This window comes from Pseudophryne corroboree, chromosome 6 (genome assembly GCF_028390025.1).
Source record: "Pseudophryne corroboree isolate aPseCor3 chromosome 6, aPseCor3.hap2, whole genome shotgun sequence".
Lineage (NCBI taxonomy): Eukaryota > Metazoa > Chordata > Amphibia > Anura > Myobatrachidae > Pseudophryne > Pseudophryne corroboree.
The window spans coordinates 580964530-580984092 of record NC_086449.1 but is presented as its reverse complement, the minus strand read 5'-3'; the positions used below and the strand labels follow the sequence as shown (position 1 = coordinate 580984092).

General features: G+C 45.9%; 1 protein-coding gene across 5 annotated transcripts in view; it reads left to right on the top strand.

Annotated features, from left to right (window-relative positions):
• SNCB (synuclein beta) overlaps positions 1-19563 on the top strand; it is a 216917-nt gene that overhangs the window by 162419 nt on the left and 34935 nt on the right. For 4 of the 5 annotated variants that reach the window (XM_063927921.1, XM_063927918.1, XM_063927920.1 and 1 more), the window contains one exon: positions 19294-19383. In XM_063927921.1, coding sequence (XP_063783991.1) covers positions 19294-19383 — 90 coding nt within the window. Of the gene's footprint in view, positions 1-19293; positions 19439-19563 lie in introns of all 5 variants that reach the window. The other variant, XM_063927919.1, reaches the window with a different exon arrangement.

The window sequence follows — 19563 nt, the reverse complement described above, 5'->3', positions numbered from 1 at the left end:
TCTGACACTCCCAGAAAACGGCAGTTACCACCCACAAACGGCCTCTTCATATCAATTAGCTTGCGAATGGCTGCGCGATCAAAATTTTCGCACCAGCTTGTCGCTGTTTGGCGATGAGCATGCATATTGTGCTGCATACGCGATCAATCGATAATCGCCCACTGTGCAAAAACGCACAGCAGCGATCAGGTCTGAATCAGGCCCCAAGTCTGTGCACTTTCAAGAACTTGTGCTCTGTAGAAAAGTGCTAGTGTGATAACACACATACATTAGTAGTTTAAAACCTTTGCCATCACTGGCCAGTATTTACTAAAAATCCGAGTTTGGCCGATTTGTGTTTTTTTTTCTAAGTCCCAATCCGGGAATTTACTAAGCACCAATCTCGGCAGTGTCTGGTCTATTCGTAATGGTTTGAATTACAGCCTTTCCGAAATACGAATGAATAGACCATCGGTCAAACGCGGCTGTTATTTCATAGAATACGGCCATTCACTATTCATTCGTATTTGGGTGTTAGTTTCTGAGTGCTCAAGTGCGGGTCTGTTTTTTTTCGAATCGTTTAAAAAAGCAGCAAAAAAATAGACCTGCTTTTTCCAGTCGAGTTTGGATAACCATGCACGGATCAGTGAGATCTGTGCATGGTTATCTATGGGAAAGGGTCTGTTTAGTGTAAAATCAGTAAAAAAAATTGCGTGGGGTCCCCCCTTCTAAGCAAAACCAGCCTCGGGCTCTTTGAGCCGGTCCTGGTTTAAAAAATATGGGGGGGAAAATGACAGGGGTTCCCCCATATTTAATCAACCAGCACCGGGCTCTGCGCCTGGTCCTGGTTCCAAAAATACGGGGGACAAAAAGCGTAGGGGTCCCCCGTATTTCTGAAACCAGCACCGGGCTCCACTAGCTGGGGAGATAATGCCACAGCCGGGGGACACTTTGATATCGGTCCCTGCAGCCGTGCCATTAAAACCCCAACTAGTCACCCCTGGCCGGGGTACCCTGGAGGAGTGGGGACCCCTTCAATCAAGGGGTCCCCCCCTCCAGCCACCCAAGGGCCAGGGGTGAAGCCTGAGGCTGTCCCCCCCCATCAAAGGGCGGCGGATGGGGGGCTGATAGCCTTGTTGAAAAAATGTGAATATTGTTTTTAGTAGCAGTACTACAAGTCCCAGCAAGCCTCCCCCGCAAGCTGGTACTTGGAGAACCACAAGTACTAGCATGCGGTGGAAAACCGGGCCCGCTGGTACCTGTAGTAGTACTACTACTAAAAAAAATACCCCAATAAAAACAGGAGACCCACACCTTGAAAGTACAAGTTTATTACATACATCCACACCTCCAAACATACATACTTACCTATGTTCACATGAGGATCGGTCCTCTTCTCCATGTAGAATCCTCGGGGTACCTGTGAAAAAAATTATACTCACATAATCCAGTGTAGATCGGTCCTCTTCTGTTCTCTGTATAATCCACGTACTTGTCAAAAAAATAAAACGCAAACCCGACCACGCACTGAAAGGGGTCCCATGTTTATACATGGGACCCCTTTCCCCGGCTGCCAGGACCCCCCCTGACTCCTGTCAAAGAGGGTCCCTTCAGCCAATGAGGGAGCGCCACGTCGTGGCACCCTCCTGATTGGCTGTGTGCTCCTGTAGTGTCTGTCAGGCAGCACACGGCAGTGATACAATGTAGCGCCTATGCGCTCCATTGTAACCAATGGTGGGAACTTTATGGTCAGCGGTGAGGTTACTTTCGGTCAACCGCTGACCACAAAGTTCCCACCATTGGTTACAATGGAGCGCATAGGCGCTACATTGTATCACTGCCATGTGCTGCCTGACAGACACTACAGGAGCACACAGCCAATCAGGAGGGTGCCACGACGTGGCACTCCCTGATTGGCTGAAGGGACCCTCTTTGACAGGAGTCAGGGGGGGTCCTGGCAGTCGGGGAAAGGGGTCCCATGTGTAAACATGGGACCCCTTTCAGTGCGTGGTCGGGTTTGCGTTTTCTTTTTTTGACAAGTACGTGGATTATACAGAGAACAGAAGAGGACCGATCTACACTGGATTATGTGAGTATAATTTTTTCCACAGGTACCCCATGGATTCTACATGGAGAAGAGGACCGACCCTCGTGTGAACATAGGTAAGTATGTATGTTTGGAGGTGTGGATATATGTAATAAACTTATACTTTCAAGGTGTGTGTCTCCTGTTTTTATTGGGGTATTTTTTTAGTAGTAGTACTACAGGTGCCAGCGGGCCCGGTTTTCCACCGCATGCTGGTACTTGTGGTTCTCCAAATACCAGCTTGCGGGGAAGGCTTGCTGGGACTTGTAGTACTGCTACTAAAAACAATATTCACATTTTTTCAACAAGGCTATCAGCCCCCCATCCGCCGCCCTTGGATGGGGGGACAGCCTCAGGCTTCACCCCTGGCCCTTGGGTGGCTGGAGGGGGGGGACCCCTTGATTGAAGGGGTCCCCACTCCTCCAGGGTACCCCGGCCAGGGGTGACTAGTTGGGGTTTTAATGGCACGGCCGCAGGGACCGATATCAAAGTGTCCCCCGGCTGTGGCATTATCTCCCCAGCTAGTGGAGCCCGGTGCTGGTTTCAGAAATACGGGGGACCCCTACGCTGTTTGTCCCCCGTATTTTTGGAACCAGGACCAGGTGCAGAGCCCGGTGCTGGTTGTTTAAATATGGGGGAACCCCTGTCTTTTCTCTATCGTCCTAAGTGGATGCTGGGGTTCCTGAAAGGACCATGGGGAATAGCGGCTCCGCAGGAGACAGGGCACAAAAAAGTAAAGCTTTTACCAGATCAGGTGGTGTGCACTGGCTCCTCCCCCTATGACCCTCCTCCAGACTCCAGTTAGATTTTGTGCCCGAACGAGAAGGGTGCAATCTAGGTGGCTCTCCTAAAGAGCTGCTTAGAGAAAGTTTAGCTTAGGTTTTTTACTTTACAGTGAGTCCTGCTGGCAACAGGATCACTGCAACGAGGGACTTAGGGGAGAAGTAGTGAACTCACCTGCGTGCAGAGTGGATTTGCTGCTTGGCTACTGGACACTAGCTCCAGAGGGACGATCACAGGTACAGCCTGGATGGTCACCGGAGCCGCGCCGCCGGCCCCCTTGCAGACGCTGAAGAGAGAAGAGGTCCAAATTCGGCGGCTGAAGACTCCTGAGTCTTCATAAAGGTAGCGCACAGCACTGCAGCTGTGCGCCATTTTCCTCTCAGCACACTTCACACAACAGTCACTGAGGGTGCAGAGCGCTGGGGGGGGCGCTCTGAGAGGCAAATAAAAACCTTATTAGAGGCAAAAAATACCTCACATATAGCCCACAGAGGCTATATGGAGATATTTAACCCCTGCCTAACTTCAAAAATAGCGGGAGACGAGGCCGCCGAAAAAGGGGCGGGGCCTATCTCCTCAGCACACAGCGCCATTTTCTCTCACAGAAAAGCTGGAGAGAAGGCTCCCAGGCTCTCCCCTGCACTGCACTACAGAAACAGGGTTAAAACAGAGAGGGGGGGCACTGATTTTGGCGATATTGTATATATATAAAAGATGCTATAAGGGAGAAACACTTATATAAGGTTGTCCCTATATAATTATAGCGTTTTTGGTGTGTGCTGGCAGACTCTCCCTCTGTCTCCCCAAAGGGCTAGTGGGTCCTGTCCTCTGTCAGAGCATTCCCGGTGTGTGTGCTGTGTGTCGGTACGTGTGTGTCGACATGTATGAGGACGATGTTGGTGAGGAGGCGGAGAAATTGCCTGTAATGGTGATGTCACTCTCTAGGGAGTCGACACCGGAATGGATGGCTTATTTAGAGAATTACGTGAGAATGTCAACACGCTGCAAGGTCGGTTGACGACATGAGACGGCCGACAATCTATTAGGACCGGTCCAGGCGTCTCAGAAACACCGTCAGGGGTTTTAAAAACGCCCATTTACCTCAGTCGGTCGACACAGACACAGACACGGACACTGAATACAGTGTCGACGGTGAATAAACAAACGTATTTCTCATTAGGGCCACACGTTAAGGGCAATGAAGGAGGTGTTACGTGTTTCTGATACTACAAGTACCACAAGAAAGGGTATTATGTGGGAGTGAAAAAACTACCTGTAGTTTTTCCTGAATCAGATAAAATAAAATGAAGTGTGTGATGATGCGTAGGGTTACCCCGATAGCAAATATTGGCGTTATACCCTTTCCCGCCAGAAATTAGGGTACGTTGGGAAACACCCCTTAGGGTGATAAGGCGCTCACACGCTTATCAAGTGGCGTTACCGTCTCCAGATACGGCCGCCCTCAAGGAGCCAGCTGATAGGAAGCTGGAAAAATATCCTAAAAAGTATATACACACATACGGTGGTTATACTGCGACCAGCGATCGCCATCAGCCTGGAGATGCAGTGCTGGGTTGGCTTGGTCGGATTCCCTGACTGAAAATATTTTATTCATGTAGAGCATTTAATAGGATGCATTCTATATATATGTATGTGAGATGCACAGAGGGATATTTGCTCTCTGGCATCAAGATAAGTGCGTTGTCCATATCTCCCAGAAGATGTCAGGGACACGACAGTGGTCAGGTGATACAGATCCCATACGGCAGATGGAAGTATTGCTGTATAAAGGGAAGGAGTTATTTGGGGGTCGGTCCATCGGACCTGGGGACCACAGCAACAGCTGGGAAATCCAACCTTTTTTACCCCAAGTTACATCTCAGCTAAAAAAGACACCGTCTTTTCAGCCTCAATCTTTCCTTTCCCATGAGGGCATGCAGGCAAAAGGCCAGTCATATCTGCCCAGACATAGAGGTAAGGGAAGTAGACTGCAGCAGGCAGCCCTTTCCCAGGAAAAGAAGCCCTCCACCGCGTCTGCCAAGTCCTCAGCATGACGCTGGGGCCGTGCAAGCGGACTCAAGGTGGGGGGGTAGTCTCAAGAGTCTCAGGGCGCAGTGGGATCACTCGCAAGTTGACCCCTAGATCGTACGAGTATTATCCCAGGGGTAAAGATTGGAGAGTCGAGACATCTTCTCCTCGCAGCTTCCTGAAGTCTGCTTTACCAACGGCTCCCTCCGACAGGGAGGCAGCATTGGAAACAATTCACAAGCTGTATATCCAGCAGGTGATAATCAAAGTACCCCTCCTACGACAAGGAAAAGGGTATTATTTTTCCACACTATATTGTGGTACTGAAGCCAGACGGCTTGGTGACACATAGTCTAAATCTAAAATGTTTTGAACACTTACATAAAAGGTTCAAATCGAGATAAAGTCACTCAGAGCAGTGATAGCGAACCGGAAAAAAGGGGACTATATGGTGTCCCTGGACATCAAGGATTACCTCCATGTCCAAAATTTGTCCTTCTCATCAAGGGTACCTCTGGTTCGTGGTACAGAACTGTCAATATCAGTTTCAGACGATGCCGTTTGAATTATCCACGGCACCCCGGGCCTTTTTACCAAGGTAATGGCCGAAAAGATGTTTCTTCAAAGAAAAAAGGCATCTAAATTATCCCTTACTTGCACGACCTAAAAAGGGCAAGTTCCAGAGAACAGTTGGAGGTCGGAAGAGCACTATCTAAAGTAGTTCTTCGACGGCACGACTGGATTCTAAATATTCCAAGAATCGCAGCTGTTTTCCGACGATACGTCTGCTGTTCCTAGGGATGATTCTGGACACGGTTCAGAAAAAGGTTTTTCTTCCCGAGGAAAAAGCCAAGGAGTTATCCGACCTGTCAGGAACCTCCTAAAACCAGGAAAGGTGTCTGTACATCAATGCACAAGAGTCCTGGGAAAAATGGTGGCTTTTTACGAAGCAATTCCATTCGGCAGATTCCATGCAAGAATTTTCCAAAGGGATCTGTTGGACAAATGGTCAGGGTCGCATCCTCAGATGCACCTGCGAATAACCCTGTCGCCAAGGACAAGGGTATATCTTCTGTGGTGGTTGCAAAAGGCTCATCTATTGGAGGGCCGCAGATTCGGCATACAGGATTTGATCCTGGTGACCACGGACGCCAGCCTGAGAGGTTGGGGAGCAGTCACACAAGGAAGAAACTTCCAGGGGGTATGGACGAACCTGGAAAAGTCTATTCACATAAACATTCTGGTACTAAGAGCAATCTAAAATGCTCTAAGCCAGGCGGAACCACTCCTGCAAGGAAAACCGGTGTTGATTCAGTCGGACAACATCACGGCGGTCGCCCATGTAAACAGACAGGGCGGCACAAGAAGCAGGAGTGCAATGGCAGAAGCTGCCAAGATTCTTCGCTGGGCGGAGAATCACGTAATAGCACTGTCAGCAGTGTTCTTCCCGGGCGTGGACAACTGGGAAGCAGACTTCCTCAGCAGACACGATATACACCCGGGAGAGGGGGGTCTTCATCCAGAAGTCTTCCACATGCTAATAAACTGTTGGGAAAGACCAATGGTAGACATGATGGCGTCTCGCCTCAACAAGAAACTGGACAAGTATTGCGCCAGGTCAAGAGATCCACAGGCAATAGCTGTGGACGCACTGGTAACACCTTGGGTGTACAAATCAGTATATGTGTTTCCTCCTCTGCCTCTCATACCAAAGGTATTGAAGATTATACGGTGAGGAGGAGTAAGAAATACTAGTGGCTCCGGATTGGCCAAGAAGGACTTGGTACCCGGAACTTCAAGAGTTGGTCACGGACGACCCGTGCCCTCTACTTCTGAGAAGGGACCTGCTACAACAGGGTCCCTGTCTCTTTCAAGACTTACCGCGGCTGCGTTTGACGGCATGGCGGTTGAACGCCAGATCCTAAAAGGGAAAGGCATTCCAGAAGAAGTCATTCCTACCTTGATTAAGGCAAGGAAGGAAGTCACCGCGAAACATTATCACCGCATTTGGCGAAAATATGTCGCGTGGTGCGAGGATCGGAGTGTTCCGACGGAGGAATTTCAACTGGGTCGTTACCTACATTTCCTACAATCAGGATTGTCTAGGGGTCTCAAATTGAGATCTATTAAGGTTCAAATTTCGGCCCTGTCAATATTCTTCCAAAAAGAATTGGCCTCAGTTCCTGAGGTACAGACTTTTGTTAAAGGAGTACTGCATATACAGCCTCCTGTGGTGCCTCCGGTGGCACCGTGGGATCTAAATGTAGTTTTAGATTTCCTCAAATCCCATTGGTTTGAACCATTGAAAAAGGTGGATTTTAAATATCTCACATGGAAAGTGACTATGTTACTGGCCCTGGCTTCCGCCAGGAGAGTATCTGAATTGGCGGCTTTATCTTATAAAAGCCCTTATCTAATCTTCCATTCGGATAGGGCAGAACTGAGGACTCGTCCGCATTTTCTCCCTAAGGTGGTATCAGCGTTTCACCTGAACCAACCTATTGTGGTGCCTGCGGCCACTGGCGACTTGGAGGACTCCAAGTTGTTGGACGTTGTCAGAGCCTTAAAAATATACATTTCAAGGACGGCTGAAGTCAGAAAATCTGACTCGCTGTTGATACTATATGCACCCAACAAGTTGGGTGCCCCTGCTTCTAAGCAGACGATTGCTCGTTGGATTTGTAACACAATTCAACTTGCTCATTCTGTGGCAGGCCTGCCACAGCCTAAATCTGTTAAGGCCCATTCCACAAGGAAGGTGGGCTCATCTTGGGCGGCTGCCCGAGGGGTCTCGGCATTACAATTCTGCCGAGCAGCTACGTGGTCGGGGGAAAACACGTTTGTAAAATTCTACAAATTTGATACCCTGGCAAAAGAGGACTTGGAATTCTCTCATTCGGTGCTGCAGAGTCATCCGCACTCTCCCGCCCGTTTGGGAGCTTTGGTATAATCCCCATGGTCCTTTCAGGAACCCCAGCATCCACTTAGGACGATAGAGAAAATAAGAATTTACTTACCGATAATTCTATTTCTCGGAGTCCGTAGTGGATGCTGGGCGCCCATCCCAAGTGCGGATTATCTGCAATACTGTACATAGTTATTGTTAACAAATTCGGGTTATATTGTTAAGGAGCCATCTTTAAGAGGCTCTTTCTGTTATCATACTGTTAACTGGGTTTAGATCACAAGTTGTACGGTGTGATTGGTGTGGCTGGTATGAGTCTTACCCGGGATTCAAATTGCCTCCCTTATTGTGTACGCTCGTCCGGGCACAGTACCTAACTGGAGTCTGGAGGAGGGTCATAGGGGGAGGAGCCAGTGCACACCACCTGATCTGGTAAAAGCTTTACTTTTTTGTGCCCTGTCTCCTGCGGAGCCGCTATTCCCCATGGTCCTTTCAGGAACCCCAGCATCCACTACGGACTCCGAGAAATAGAATTATCGGTAAGTAAATTCTTATTTTTTCCCCCATATTTTTTCAACCAGGATCGGCTCAAAGAGCCCGAGGCTGGTTATGATTAGGAGGGGGGACCCCACGCAATTTTTTTCAAGATTTTAAAGACTTTAATGAACTTTTTAAGGTACACAATGAAGCCCTGCACGGATCTCACAGATCCGTCCGGGTTTCCTTGTGTTTTTTCAGCCAGTGTTTTACTCATCACTCCCGAAAAACACTGCCTGATATTACGAATCACATTGACATCGGAAAAAACGATTGTGCAAAACTCGGCAGCTTAGTGAATGACCGTATCAGGATTCAAAAAGTTGCAGTAAAATGCACCCGATACCATTCGAGTTCAAACACCCTTCAAAACGGACAAAACACGAATATTAGTAAATAAACCCCACTGTGTCTGTTCTACTATACAAATCATATACAGTAGTCATTAAAGTTTGTTTATAAACAGCCTGAAATATGTAGGTGCGCAGCTGTTAATTATGTACAAATGCCTTAAATTGCCTTTCTCACATATAACGAGGAGCAAGCTGCAGATTCTGTTGGAAACTTTCAATTACAGCTTACTGCCATTTTAGATCCACCCCATCCACTGTGTATCATTTTTCTCTTGAAACACTGCGTAGCTTATCCTTAGCCTCATTCATATCTTAAATCAGGGCAACTGAGAATGTGTTATACTGTACTAGTTACCAGCCCATCAAAATGACGGAACAACGTAACAGTAATGTCAGCGCTGACGCTGTGCACGCCCAAACAGAGCATCACTTGAATTGCTCCATCGGGCACCATTTAGTGGCCGCCGGCAAGCAAAACACTGGAATTCCCCCCATAGAGGTGATGGGCAGCGTTAGTGTTTTATTATAAAAGATATGTCACTTTCGTGCTTTCACCACTGGTAGTAATGCATGTAGACATCCGTTGACCTATATAAACTGTGCCTGACAACCAGAGATGGCTCGACCATTATGCCGGGTACACGGCTGAATAAGCCGCAATGGTGCGGGGGGCGCCGGCCAGCCTGGACCACATCCCCCGCCTACCCGAAAGCCCATAATGCACCCCTGGCTCCAGAGTCCTGCCAGAAAACGGGCAGTTACCACCCACAAACGATGTTCCTTTCTCAGCCACGGCCTTCTCTACATTCCGGGCTGGCCAACCACGTGTACAGCTGCACTCCAAATTTTATCTTCCATTAATGAGTAATGAAGTAAGAACGCTCAATGATGTTGTCACATCTGATACCCAGCCTGTACCACGCTATCCAGACACTCACCCATACTGTATGAGTTTCCTAGATGCTTTCCAGACAGTAATTAATTATCGCCATTTTCAGCTTCAACTCACAGAGAAGGCCCCAAATCGGGACCCTGTGTACTCAGAGGCACTAAACAGCAAGCATCACGCGTGGCCTGCATACCCTTATCCAGACACTAACCTGTTGCCATCAACGCTATCTCCTGCTCCAACCAACCCTGCACTTGGCCCAGCTCACTCGGGTTGGCATCCTTTGCAAGATCACGCTAGCACAAGATCAAGGCATAAAGTGCAGTGTGACATCCTGATAGCCAGCAGCAGGGGATAGCCAGTCTGGGGAAGGGGGGCACACCAAGTAGAAAAGTACTGTCAGGCAAGTGGGCTCCTCTACTCCCTCACAGTGTCATACATTGGTTGCCTCTCTCCCCCCCCCCCCATGCCCCTCTCTCTCTTTCTCCATACCCCCTCCTCTCTCTTTCTCCATACCCCCTCCTCTCTCTTTCCCCATGCCCCCTCCCCTCTCTCTCTCTCTCTCTCTCCATGCCCCCTCTCATGGTGTAACATGTATTAAGTGCACATGGCATAATGTGTAAAAGGGACTCTACTGTGGCGTAACATGTATAAGCGGCTCTACTGTGTAACATAATGTAGCTAACAGACACTACTGTACAGTGTGATGCGAATTGATACTATTCTGTGGCCGCACCCTTTCCCATGAAGCCACGACTCTTTATGTTCCATTAAGGAGACCCAAAATACTATATATATTCACTTACCAAATAAATTAAGCTTGGGCCGACCCTACTGACACCATTAGTATAGGCCAAATTTTGGTGTCCACCAAATCCAAGGATGTGTGAAAAGTTCTTTTGCTGTCCCTTGGAGAACTGAGACGTCAACTAATTGGTTTCTATACTCCTTGAATCTCATTTAAATACTCTCCTCATGCTAAACAAATTGTTGTTTTGAGACATTGGTGCAAACTAGATGCCATCTTGGCTTGCAAGAGATGTCCATGTGCCATAAATAGATGTCTAATAAAACAGCTTCTGTGCTGCGGCTCTGCAGTTTTGTACCTTTGTAAATGATGTAAGTGGGAGAAAGGAGACATTAAGTTCACATTATTGACTCCTTTACTGTTGATCCAGAAAAAAAAAAAAAAATAAAGCAAATACACTCACTTTGTAGCTAATATTTAGCTACGAAAACATTTGACCTTGACAATGAAAGCAACTTTCTTCCAATTTCTGTGGATGACCAGTTGCCCTTTGTGAAGCTCCGCTCAAGCTTGGTAGCTCAGCAGCTCAGGAGAAACTCACCCCCGCCATTCCCTGCAGTGGCAGGACTTACCGCCTGGAGTTTGATTGTACTGTAAAGTGCTGCAGATAGAGGCTATTAATGCTGCTGATTGGACAAACTGCAAAAGAAAACCTCTAGAACCAATTTTTTTTAAAGGAATATAAACGCACTGTATTTGTGTATGTGTTTACAAACACATTCAATCTGCATTTTTTAAATTAATGTGTAAACGCTTCTTAGCTGAGTACTTCCATTAAGATGAATGTATGTTTTCAACTTCTTCTAGAGTAATAAAAAAAAGTACCAAAGTGCAAAGCAAGTCAGCGTCTCTGCAGCATTGATCCCTTCGCTGTGGAGAAAGAGTGGGCGTTGACTTCCGTATATACATTAAAAATGCAGAAGACAGGCCCCACTTGTCCTCCACAGTGACAGGTGCCAGTAATTTACCTTCTCCCCACTGATCTTGACAACTGTTGGCAAGTCCATGAGTTTTGCAATGCTGACCCCTCTTTCAAGTAATATGCGCTGATAGGGGGTAATTCCAAGTTGATCGCAGAAGGAATTTTGTTAGCAGTTGGGCAAAACCATGTGCACTGCAGGTGTGGCAGATATAACATGTGCAGAGAGAGTTAGATTTGGGTGGGTTATTTTATTTCTGTGCAGGGTAAATACTGGCTGCTTTATTTTTACACTGCACATTAGATTGCAGATTGAACACACCACACCCAAATCTAACTCTCTCTGCACATGTTAAATCTGCCTCCCCTGCAGTGCACATGGTTTTGCCCAACTGCTAACAAAATTCCTGCTGCGATCAACTTGGAATTACCTCCATAGATATTATTGCTTGATGACTAGTGTGATTACCAGTCAAAAACACCTGCAATACAGAAAAATTATGAGGTCCAAGGATGGAGAATATAATTAAGAAACACCCATTTTAGAAAGAGGAGGAGTCGCCTCTTATAAATGATAGGACCACTTGGTACTTATTGTCTCTCATACCAGAAAATATTACCCTGAGCTACGGAAATCCAGAATGTAAGTATGCCGGTGAGGGTTAGGGTAAGGCTGCAAGTGAGGGTTAGGCTGCAGGTGAGGGTTAGGGTTAGGCTGCAGGTGAGGGTTAGGGTAAGGCTGCAGGTGAGGGTTAGGGTTAGGCTGCAGGTGAGGGTTAGGCTTAGACTGCAGGTGAGGGTTAGGGTTAGGCTGCAGGTGAGGGTTAGGGTTAGGCTGCAGGAAGTTACGGGGGAAAAGTTAGGGTTAGTTTAGTTCAGCGCTCCTGTCGATATCACGGCAGTCAGGATGCCGGGGTAGGTATTCTGACCGTCGGCATCCTAACTACTGGCATCCCTTACCCAACCCAGTCCAGTAGACGGTAGCTGCAAAGTAAATAATGAAATAGAACAATTTGCTAATTAATCTGTAAGCAATTGGGGAGATTTACACATTTTGATATAGTCCTAAAGTCTAATATTGTAAATATAAGAGGACATTTTAGAAGTTCTAAATGTATCTAATCATTTATAATCTAACATTACATTATTCTGTGAAGCTTGATGAAAACATAGTATCTATTAGTATGTGCTGAAAGTGCTGTCTATTGCGCAAAGTGGAGCTGATAATTGATGTGTGTGGTGAAATGCTTGTGTCTTGCTCCCAGTGTTCACTGATTTTGGGGGTCATACCGAGTTGATCGCTAGCTGCTTTCGTTCGCAGCGATTAGGTAAAAAAACGGCACTTCTGCGCATGCGTATGGTGCGCAGTGCGCACGCGCGACGTACTTTCACAAAAGCCGATGCAGTTTCACACAAGGTCTAGCGACGCTTTTCAGTTGCACTGCAAGCCGCAGAGTGATTGACAGGAAGTGGGTGTTTCTGGGTGGTAACTGACCGTTTTCAGGGAGTGTGTGTAAAACCGCAGGCGTGTCGGATAAAAACGCAGGAGTGGCTGGGGAAACGTAGGCGTGGTTGGCCGAACGCAGGGCGTGTTTGTGACGTCAAAACAGGAACTAAACAGTTTCGTTCACACTTCTGCTAAGCTAAGATACACTCCCAGAGGGCGGCGGCTTAGCGTTTGCACTGCTGCTAAAAGCATCTTGCGAGCGAACAACTCGGAATGAGGGCCTTTATCTAGAATGATTAAAGAGTCTCTTGCTATGAAATAAATAAAAACTGCAGTGCACTTTTGAGAGGTATATAAATAATGGAGGTATAGAGTGCTGGTAGAAGAACCTTATATTGTAGTCCATTTACTTGGCAGAGAAGATTCTTTGTCGGGTGCTTTTATCCGGGCCTGTGGCTCCCATTGGACTGCCCTACATCTCATAGTACAAAGATAGCTACAGGTAGAATCCTCTGCTTTCACAACAAAGAAGCCAATCCTCATCTAAGAATCTACCATTTGACTTTTTTTTAAAAAGGAGCATTGCCTTCTGGATGTTGTGCAGTATTATACTTGTGCAATATTATACTAAATATACAATGTCTCTCGCAGCTGTAATTTGTTTTATTTGATAAACTGTTCTTAAAATAGATGTTTTAGCCTTGGAACATATTAACAAGAAAAGACAAAACACTAGTGTAAATTTACTAAGGTGGGAGTTTTTTTTTTTAGAACTGGTGATGTTGCCCATAGCAACCAATCAGATTCTAACTATTATCTTCTAGAAGCAGCTAGATAAATGTTAAGTAGAATCTGATTGGTTGCAACGAGCAACATCACCAGTTCTACAGAACTCACACCTTAGTAAATTTACACCACTAAGTAGTATACATTAGTAAACAGTCACTATGATGTACTCAATTTGCTTTTTTGAAGAACACCATTGGTTCATTATAACCCTGGACTAGAATGTACTGTCTGATCATGCATGGTTACAAGGTAATAAATAAAGGGGGTATCCTAATGTAAAAAAATTAGGTGCCCCTTCTTTTTAGGCAACATGAGGTAGTGGGAGTGTGGATCTAAACACAGTGGTTATAAAACAGGGACTTTCTTCTCATGTATTTTGAAGCTGGGACTGGTATTGGAACTTTTTGAGGCATCATTGTTTTTAGTAGATGGGGACAAGAGTGTGCCTATGTTTTCCTAAGCCAGATATAAGGAGATTGAGGCTCTGAAAGAACTTTCCATGACCCTGGAATTTTCTGTGCTTATTGCTTACAGACATGAGGTGCGTGTTGTGATATTAATGGGCAGTAATCAGTGGACGTTCTACTCTTAAGTTCCCTATCGATTTCCAAAACCATAATTGACCATATTCCATAGAAAACCTAAAACTGTGTTTTCACGTCACAAATGAAGAGACATGACTCATAATTACTTGGACATATGAAACAAGATAGTTTTTTTGGGCTCCAGGCCAATGGTTCTGAAACTGAGACCTCGAACTTGGTAATTATAAGGGAAATGCAGACTCAAAGTATGAGGAAATCGGGGTGGGTGGATGCAAAGATCTGAGAGGGAGAATATAAGATAAATATATTGAAATTCAGATTCTGTGACACTTGCACCCTCACTACAAAGCAATTCTATTACAATATCCATCTACTTTAGTTGTCAGGAAAGTAGACAACTTACACTGTACATATACAATTTTTGCTTTGTGCTATCCCTATGACTTATCTAACCTGGATCGCATGTCTATTAAATTGGCCAGTTTTCTCAGCATTGGTGTCTGCCCACAGGAAACACTAGCCTTATAATCCCTCCCGTCTGATTGACACATGGGAGACCCATGCTTTCCTTCTGAATATGACACCACCCACTTCCCCTCCATGAAGATGATTAGAACAAGTGCTCTCTTTCCCTGGTGGCAACGCATTACAGCTGTGGGGCCTGCTAGCTGTATAATAACTCTCTATTAAACACTCTAGCAGCAAATGAATCACATAGCCAGATATCCCTCCCCTAGTGAAAACAGGTCAGGTGACATAGACTACCCACAGCAATCCTGGGTCTTCTGTCAGCCAATGGTCTCATATTACACATTAATTTGCATTTCCTTAGCTTCGGACATGCCTCTGCTATATGTTTCCTTTTGGCATTTTGCCGACTCTCTTTTTATTAATCGGCAGCATTGCAGCAGAACTTAATTTTGTTTACTTATTACTCTGAATGTTTTATATAACTATGAATCTCCCTGGTTTGTCATCGGGGTGTAAAATCTTTTGGTATTGTTCTGTTCCTCAGGCTTTAACTGGCTTGTCTCTCTGCCTCCCAGTACCTATTTTTATGGTAATTGCGCTTATGGTGGCCAATCCCGGGACCGGCGGGATCCCGGGATTTAGGATTTAAAAATGGCTGGGATTCAATCTTACTGTGAGAAGAGCAAATTTGTTCTTGGAGCCTTCAGTTCATGGCTAGCTTAATTACACTCACTGTCCATAGCCGCTTGCCTTCACTCAGTTCTCTTTAACCTGTTCTGTCTGCTCCAGCTGCTCAAGCAGGTAATCAATTGAACATTTTTATTTTCACACTGTTGGACTTGGGCTTTATACTGTCTCCACTTTAGCACTTTTAAAGACCTCTATTTCATCAATTCTTCAGTAATTCCCTGTTAGTTTTCTTCAACATTTTTATCTCTGCTTCTTTTTGTTATACTCACTCAGTATGCAGTACTCCTATTTTTCCCCTCAAAGCACTCCTGGAGGTTTTCAGGTAATTATGCAAATTGTTCTTCACATTATTTTTGTTTTAAGGTCAGATGACCTTTGTCTAATTTATACACCACAAATCTCACTTGTAAAGGGCTATATACACGGGAGAGATGTGTGCTGAGCGGACCGCTCAGCACACATCTCTCCCGCCGCTCAGCACCGCACCGGCGATAGCGATTCGCGCTATCGCTGTGGGGGGTACACACGAGTGATCTGTTCTTAAAATCTAAGCAATCTAGTCAGATTGCTTAGATTTTAAGCATGGATCTCTCCACGAGTACCCCCCTTTAAGGTTTCAATGAAAGAATCTCTTTTAACATCCAAGAGTTTGATGGGCCGCTGTATCCTGTGGAAGCTCTGATATCCCTCAATTCATTTTCCAACTGTTCGCATTTTTTGATGGCCGACTATCAAAGTTTTGGTTAAAAAAAAATCTTGCCAAGATTTACATTCCTCAAGGCACTTAACTGTGCCTACCAGTTATATATATTAGTCTTCTTGCAAGCAGTGAAAGCTGCCTCTTTCTTTTGCTAGCTCTGTTTAACTCTCTCTTTAAGAACTAGCCATCTGCAGCTTACTCAGTGCATTTCTCAGTTATGAAAGGCTGATTTTGCTCATACCTCAATAGGCCGCAAGCAGAATAAGGCTTCTGTGAGTTAATGCGCAAAGTCGTGGCTTCCAGCGGCCTCCACAGCTAATTAACAGTCTTAATTTCACACTCCATTTCTTCCATTGTCACATAGTGCACTCCATATTGAGACTTTGACGCACCTGTATGCAGTTTTTCTCTCTTACATAATTGATCATTTTTTTGAAAGTAGGAGTGGGATGGGGATATAGGGCCCAATTCAGACCTGATCGCTGTGCTGCAAATCAGATAGTCGCCGCCCAGGGGTAGTGAAAATTTGCCCTGTGCAAGTGTGCGATGCATGTGTACGCTATGCGAAAATTCCCCTCAGTCAGCGGACAACTGCAAAACCTTTCGCATCACACTCACCATCAAATGTTTTTCCCATTCTGTGCAGTCTGTGCGTAGCTCAGTACTTACTCCTTCAGTGCAAAGAAATCAGGCTGATCGGGGCCAGAGCTGATGTCACACACCCGCCCTGAAAACGCTTGGGAAAGCCTGCCTTTTTCATGACACACCCAGAAAATAGGCAGTTACCACCCACAAGTGTCCGCTTCCTGTCACTCACCTTGCGAACGCCTGTGCGATCAAAATTTTCACACCAACATGTCGCTGTATGGTGACGCACCTGCGCATTGCGGTGCAGTAGTTCGATAATCGCCCGCTGTACGAAAACGCACAGCAGCAATCTGGTCTGAATCGGGCCCACAGTCAGGATTCCGGTAGTCGCAATCCCACCAGCGGCATCCCGATTGTCAAATTCCCTACAAATCCTGACTGTATTAAGGTTAGGGTTAGGCATTAGGGGGAGGGTTAGGGTTAAGCTACGGGAGGTGACAGTTTGGGTTAGACTGCCAAAGGGGACAGTAAGAGTTAGGCTGTGGGAAGGGTGGGTTAGGGTTACACCAAAATGCATTGGGATTTAACTATTGGGATGCCACTGCCAGGAATGTGACCGTCAGGATGGTCACCGCCAGGATATCGTACCCAACCTGTGGAATGTACTGCCATGTTCTTATGTGCTAAGAGTATGTATAGAAACTGGCGCTTCAACAGAACCAAATAACCAACCAAATATACTTTGGAAGCTGCTCACCAAATAGGGGTGGCAAACCCCTGTATGTGGAAAAGAAAAAAGAGAGTGGGAGCGCTAACAGAGGATATCACAAAATATAAATTAAATAAAACTTTACTCACAGAATGTAACACAATTAATAAATATTGCTACAGTGACCAATGACAAATAATGATAATATAGTATCTTAGTGCTGGCAGCAAAGTACCGAATGAATTGTAACACTTTGGCTGTATGAGAGTACAGAGTCTCGGCCTGATTAAGCAATTGTGAAATCACATAGACAGAGGCATAGTTAAGTGATAGTGCTTGGATGTTAAAAGTATCTTAGCCACACAGGGTAATAGTCCTCCTGCTGAACACTTCTTAAGTGAATGTGAAGTGATTGTGATAAAGGTGAAAAAGCCGCTTCTGGTGAAGGGATCTTTATCCAGCCGTACGTCTACGGGTTGGAGGACTGGTCGGATCCGCCTGCACTAAGCCGGGTGTGCAGCGGATAATTTGCATAGTGGCGTGCAGTCGGTGTAAGTGGGCAATTGCAGAGGGCTGTCTTTGGATGATAGACAGCGAATGGAGGATGGAAAAAGTCTCACAATGATGTTTAGCAAAGTATTTTTACAGGATGGAAACCGGAGCCTCAGCAGTGGAGCTCTATAAAGTACAAATGCTGGCAGCTGTTAATGTCCGTAGTGAATAAAGTCCTTGACGTGTTTCTCGGCTTCTAACTCTGGCCGTTTCTTTCTGAAGAAACGTCCAGAGTTAGAGGCCGAGATAAGTGAATATAGGCACTATATTTCAACTGGGGCGCTGCAATGTGGCATAATGTCAATTGGGGTTCTGCAGTGTAGCATTATGTAAACTGAGGCACTGCAGTGTGGCATAAAGTTAATGAGTGCTACAATATGGCATACTGTGAACCAGGAGCACTACAGTGGCATAATGTGGCTCGGTGGGGGGTTAGGGTTGGCCACCCCCAAGTCTTAGCCCTAGCCGCCACCCCAGGCGGGTTAGGGATATGATAGTCGACAGGGGTGGGGTAAAATAATTACCCCATCCCAATGTTGGTCATGTGACCGCTGGCATCCCAACAGCCGTAATCCCATATCGAACCCCTGTGTAGTATATTAACAGAGAGCACTTTGTGGCATAATATGTACTAGGGACACTGCTGAGTGGCATTATGTGAACTGTGGGCACTACAGTTTGGGCCAATGTTTACCAGGGACACTACAATATGGCATAATGTGAACCAGGGACACTACAGTATGGCATAATGTGACTTGGGAGTACTGTATGCAATAATGTGAACTGGGGCATTGTGTGGTATTATGTTAAACGGGGGCTGTGTGTGGCATGTCAACTGGAGCACTGCAATGTGGCAAAATGTCAACTGGGGCACTGCAATGTGACAAAATGTCAACTGGGGCACTGCAGTGTGGCATAATGTCAGCTGGGTACGCTGCAGTGTAGTATTATATGAACTGGGGTCACAAAATGTGCCATAATGTGAACTAGTGGCTCTACAGAGTGGCATCACGTGAATTGGGTGCTCAACAATGTGGCATAATGTGAACTAGGGGCTCTACAGAGTGGCATCACATGAATTGGGTGCCCTAAAATGTGGCATAATGTGAACTGGGGCACTACAATGTAGCATAAAGTGAACTGGTGGCACTGTGGCACATAAAAACAAACATTGCAGAGCAAGGTTTCTCTCTGGATGCATTGGAGAACCTTCAAATTGTTGCTACTGAGCCTACAAACTTCTAGCTACACACCTGAGAATATATTCCGATATATTCTACTACATACAATATTTAAAGACTTCCTAGATTAACTTCTAGAATGTTAATCTATAATTCACTTTTTTTGTTCATGAATATGTAGATATTTAGGCATGCATATAACTATATTTTACAGCGGCCCCACTACTTTCCGTATGATATATGGCATTGATATACCACATATAATAATTATCTGTAGTAGACCAAGACAAGGATATGGAAAAATCAATACTAACTGTTGTTTCTGTTCTCGCAGCCTGAAGAGGAAGCTCAAGAAGCTTTGGAAGAACCTGCCGCTGAACCTCTGCTGGAGCCAGAAGGGGAGAACTATGAGGAAGCCCCCCAGGTGATGATATAGCAAGAAACACCTACTTAGTGGAAAGCTACAGGCATTTAGAAAGGTCAGATTGTAGGCAAACAAGCTGTGCAAGTGTGCGAACGCATGTGTAGCAGAGATGCACAAACTGATTTTGTGCAGTCTCTGCTCAGCCCAGGACTTACTCAGCCACTGGGATCACTTCAGCCT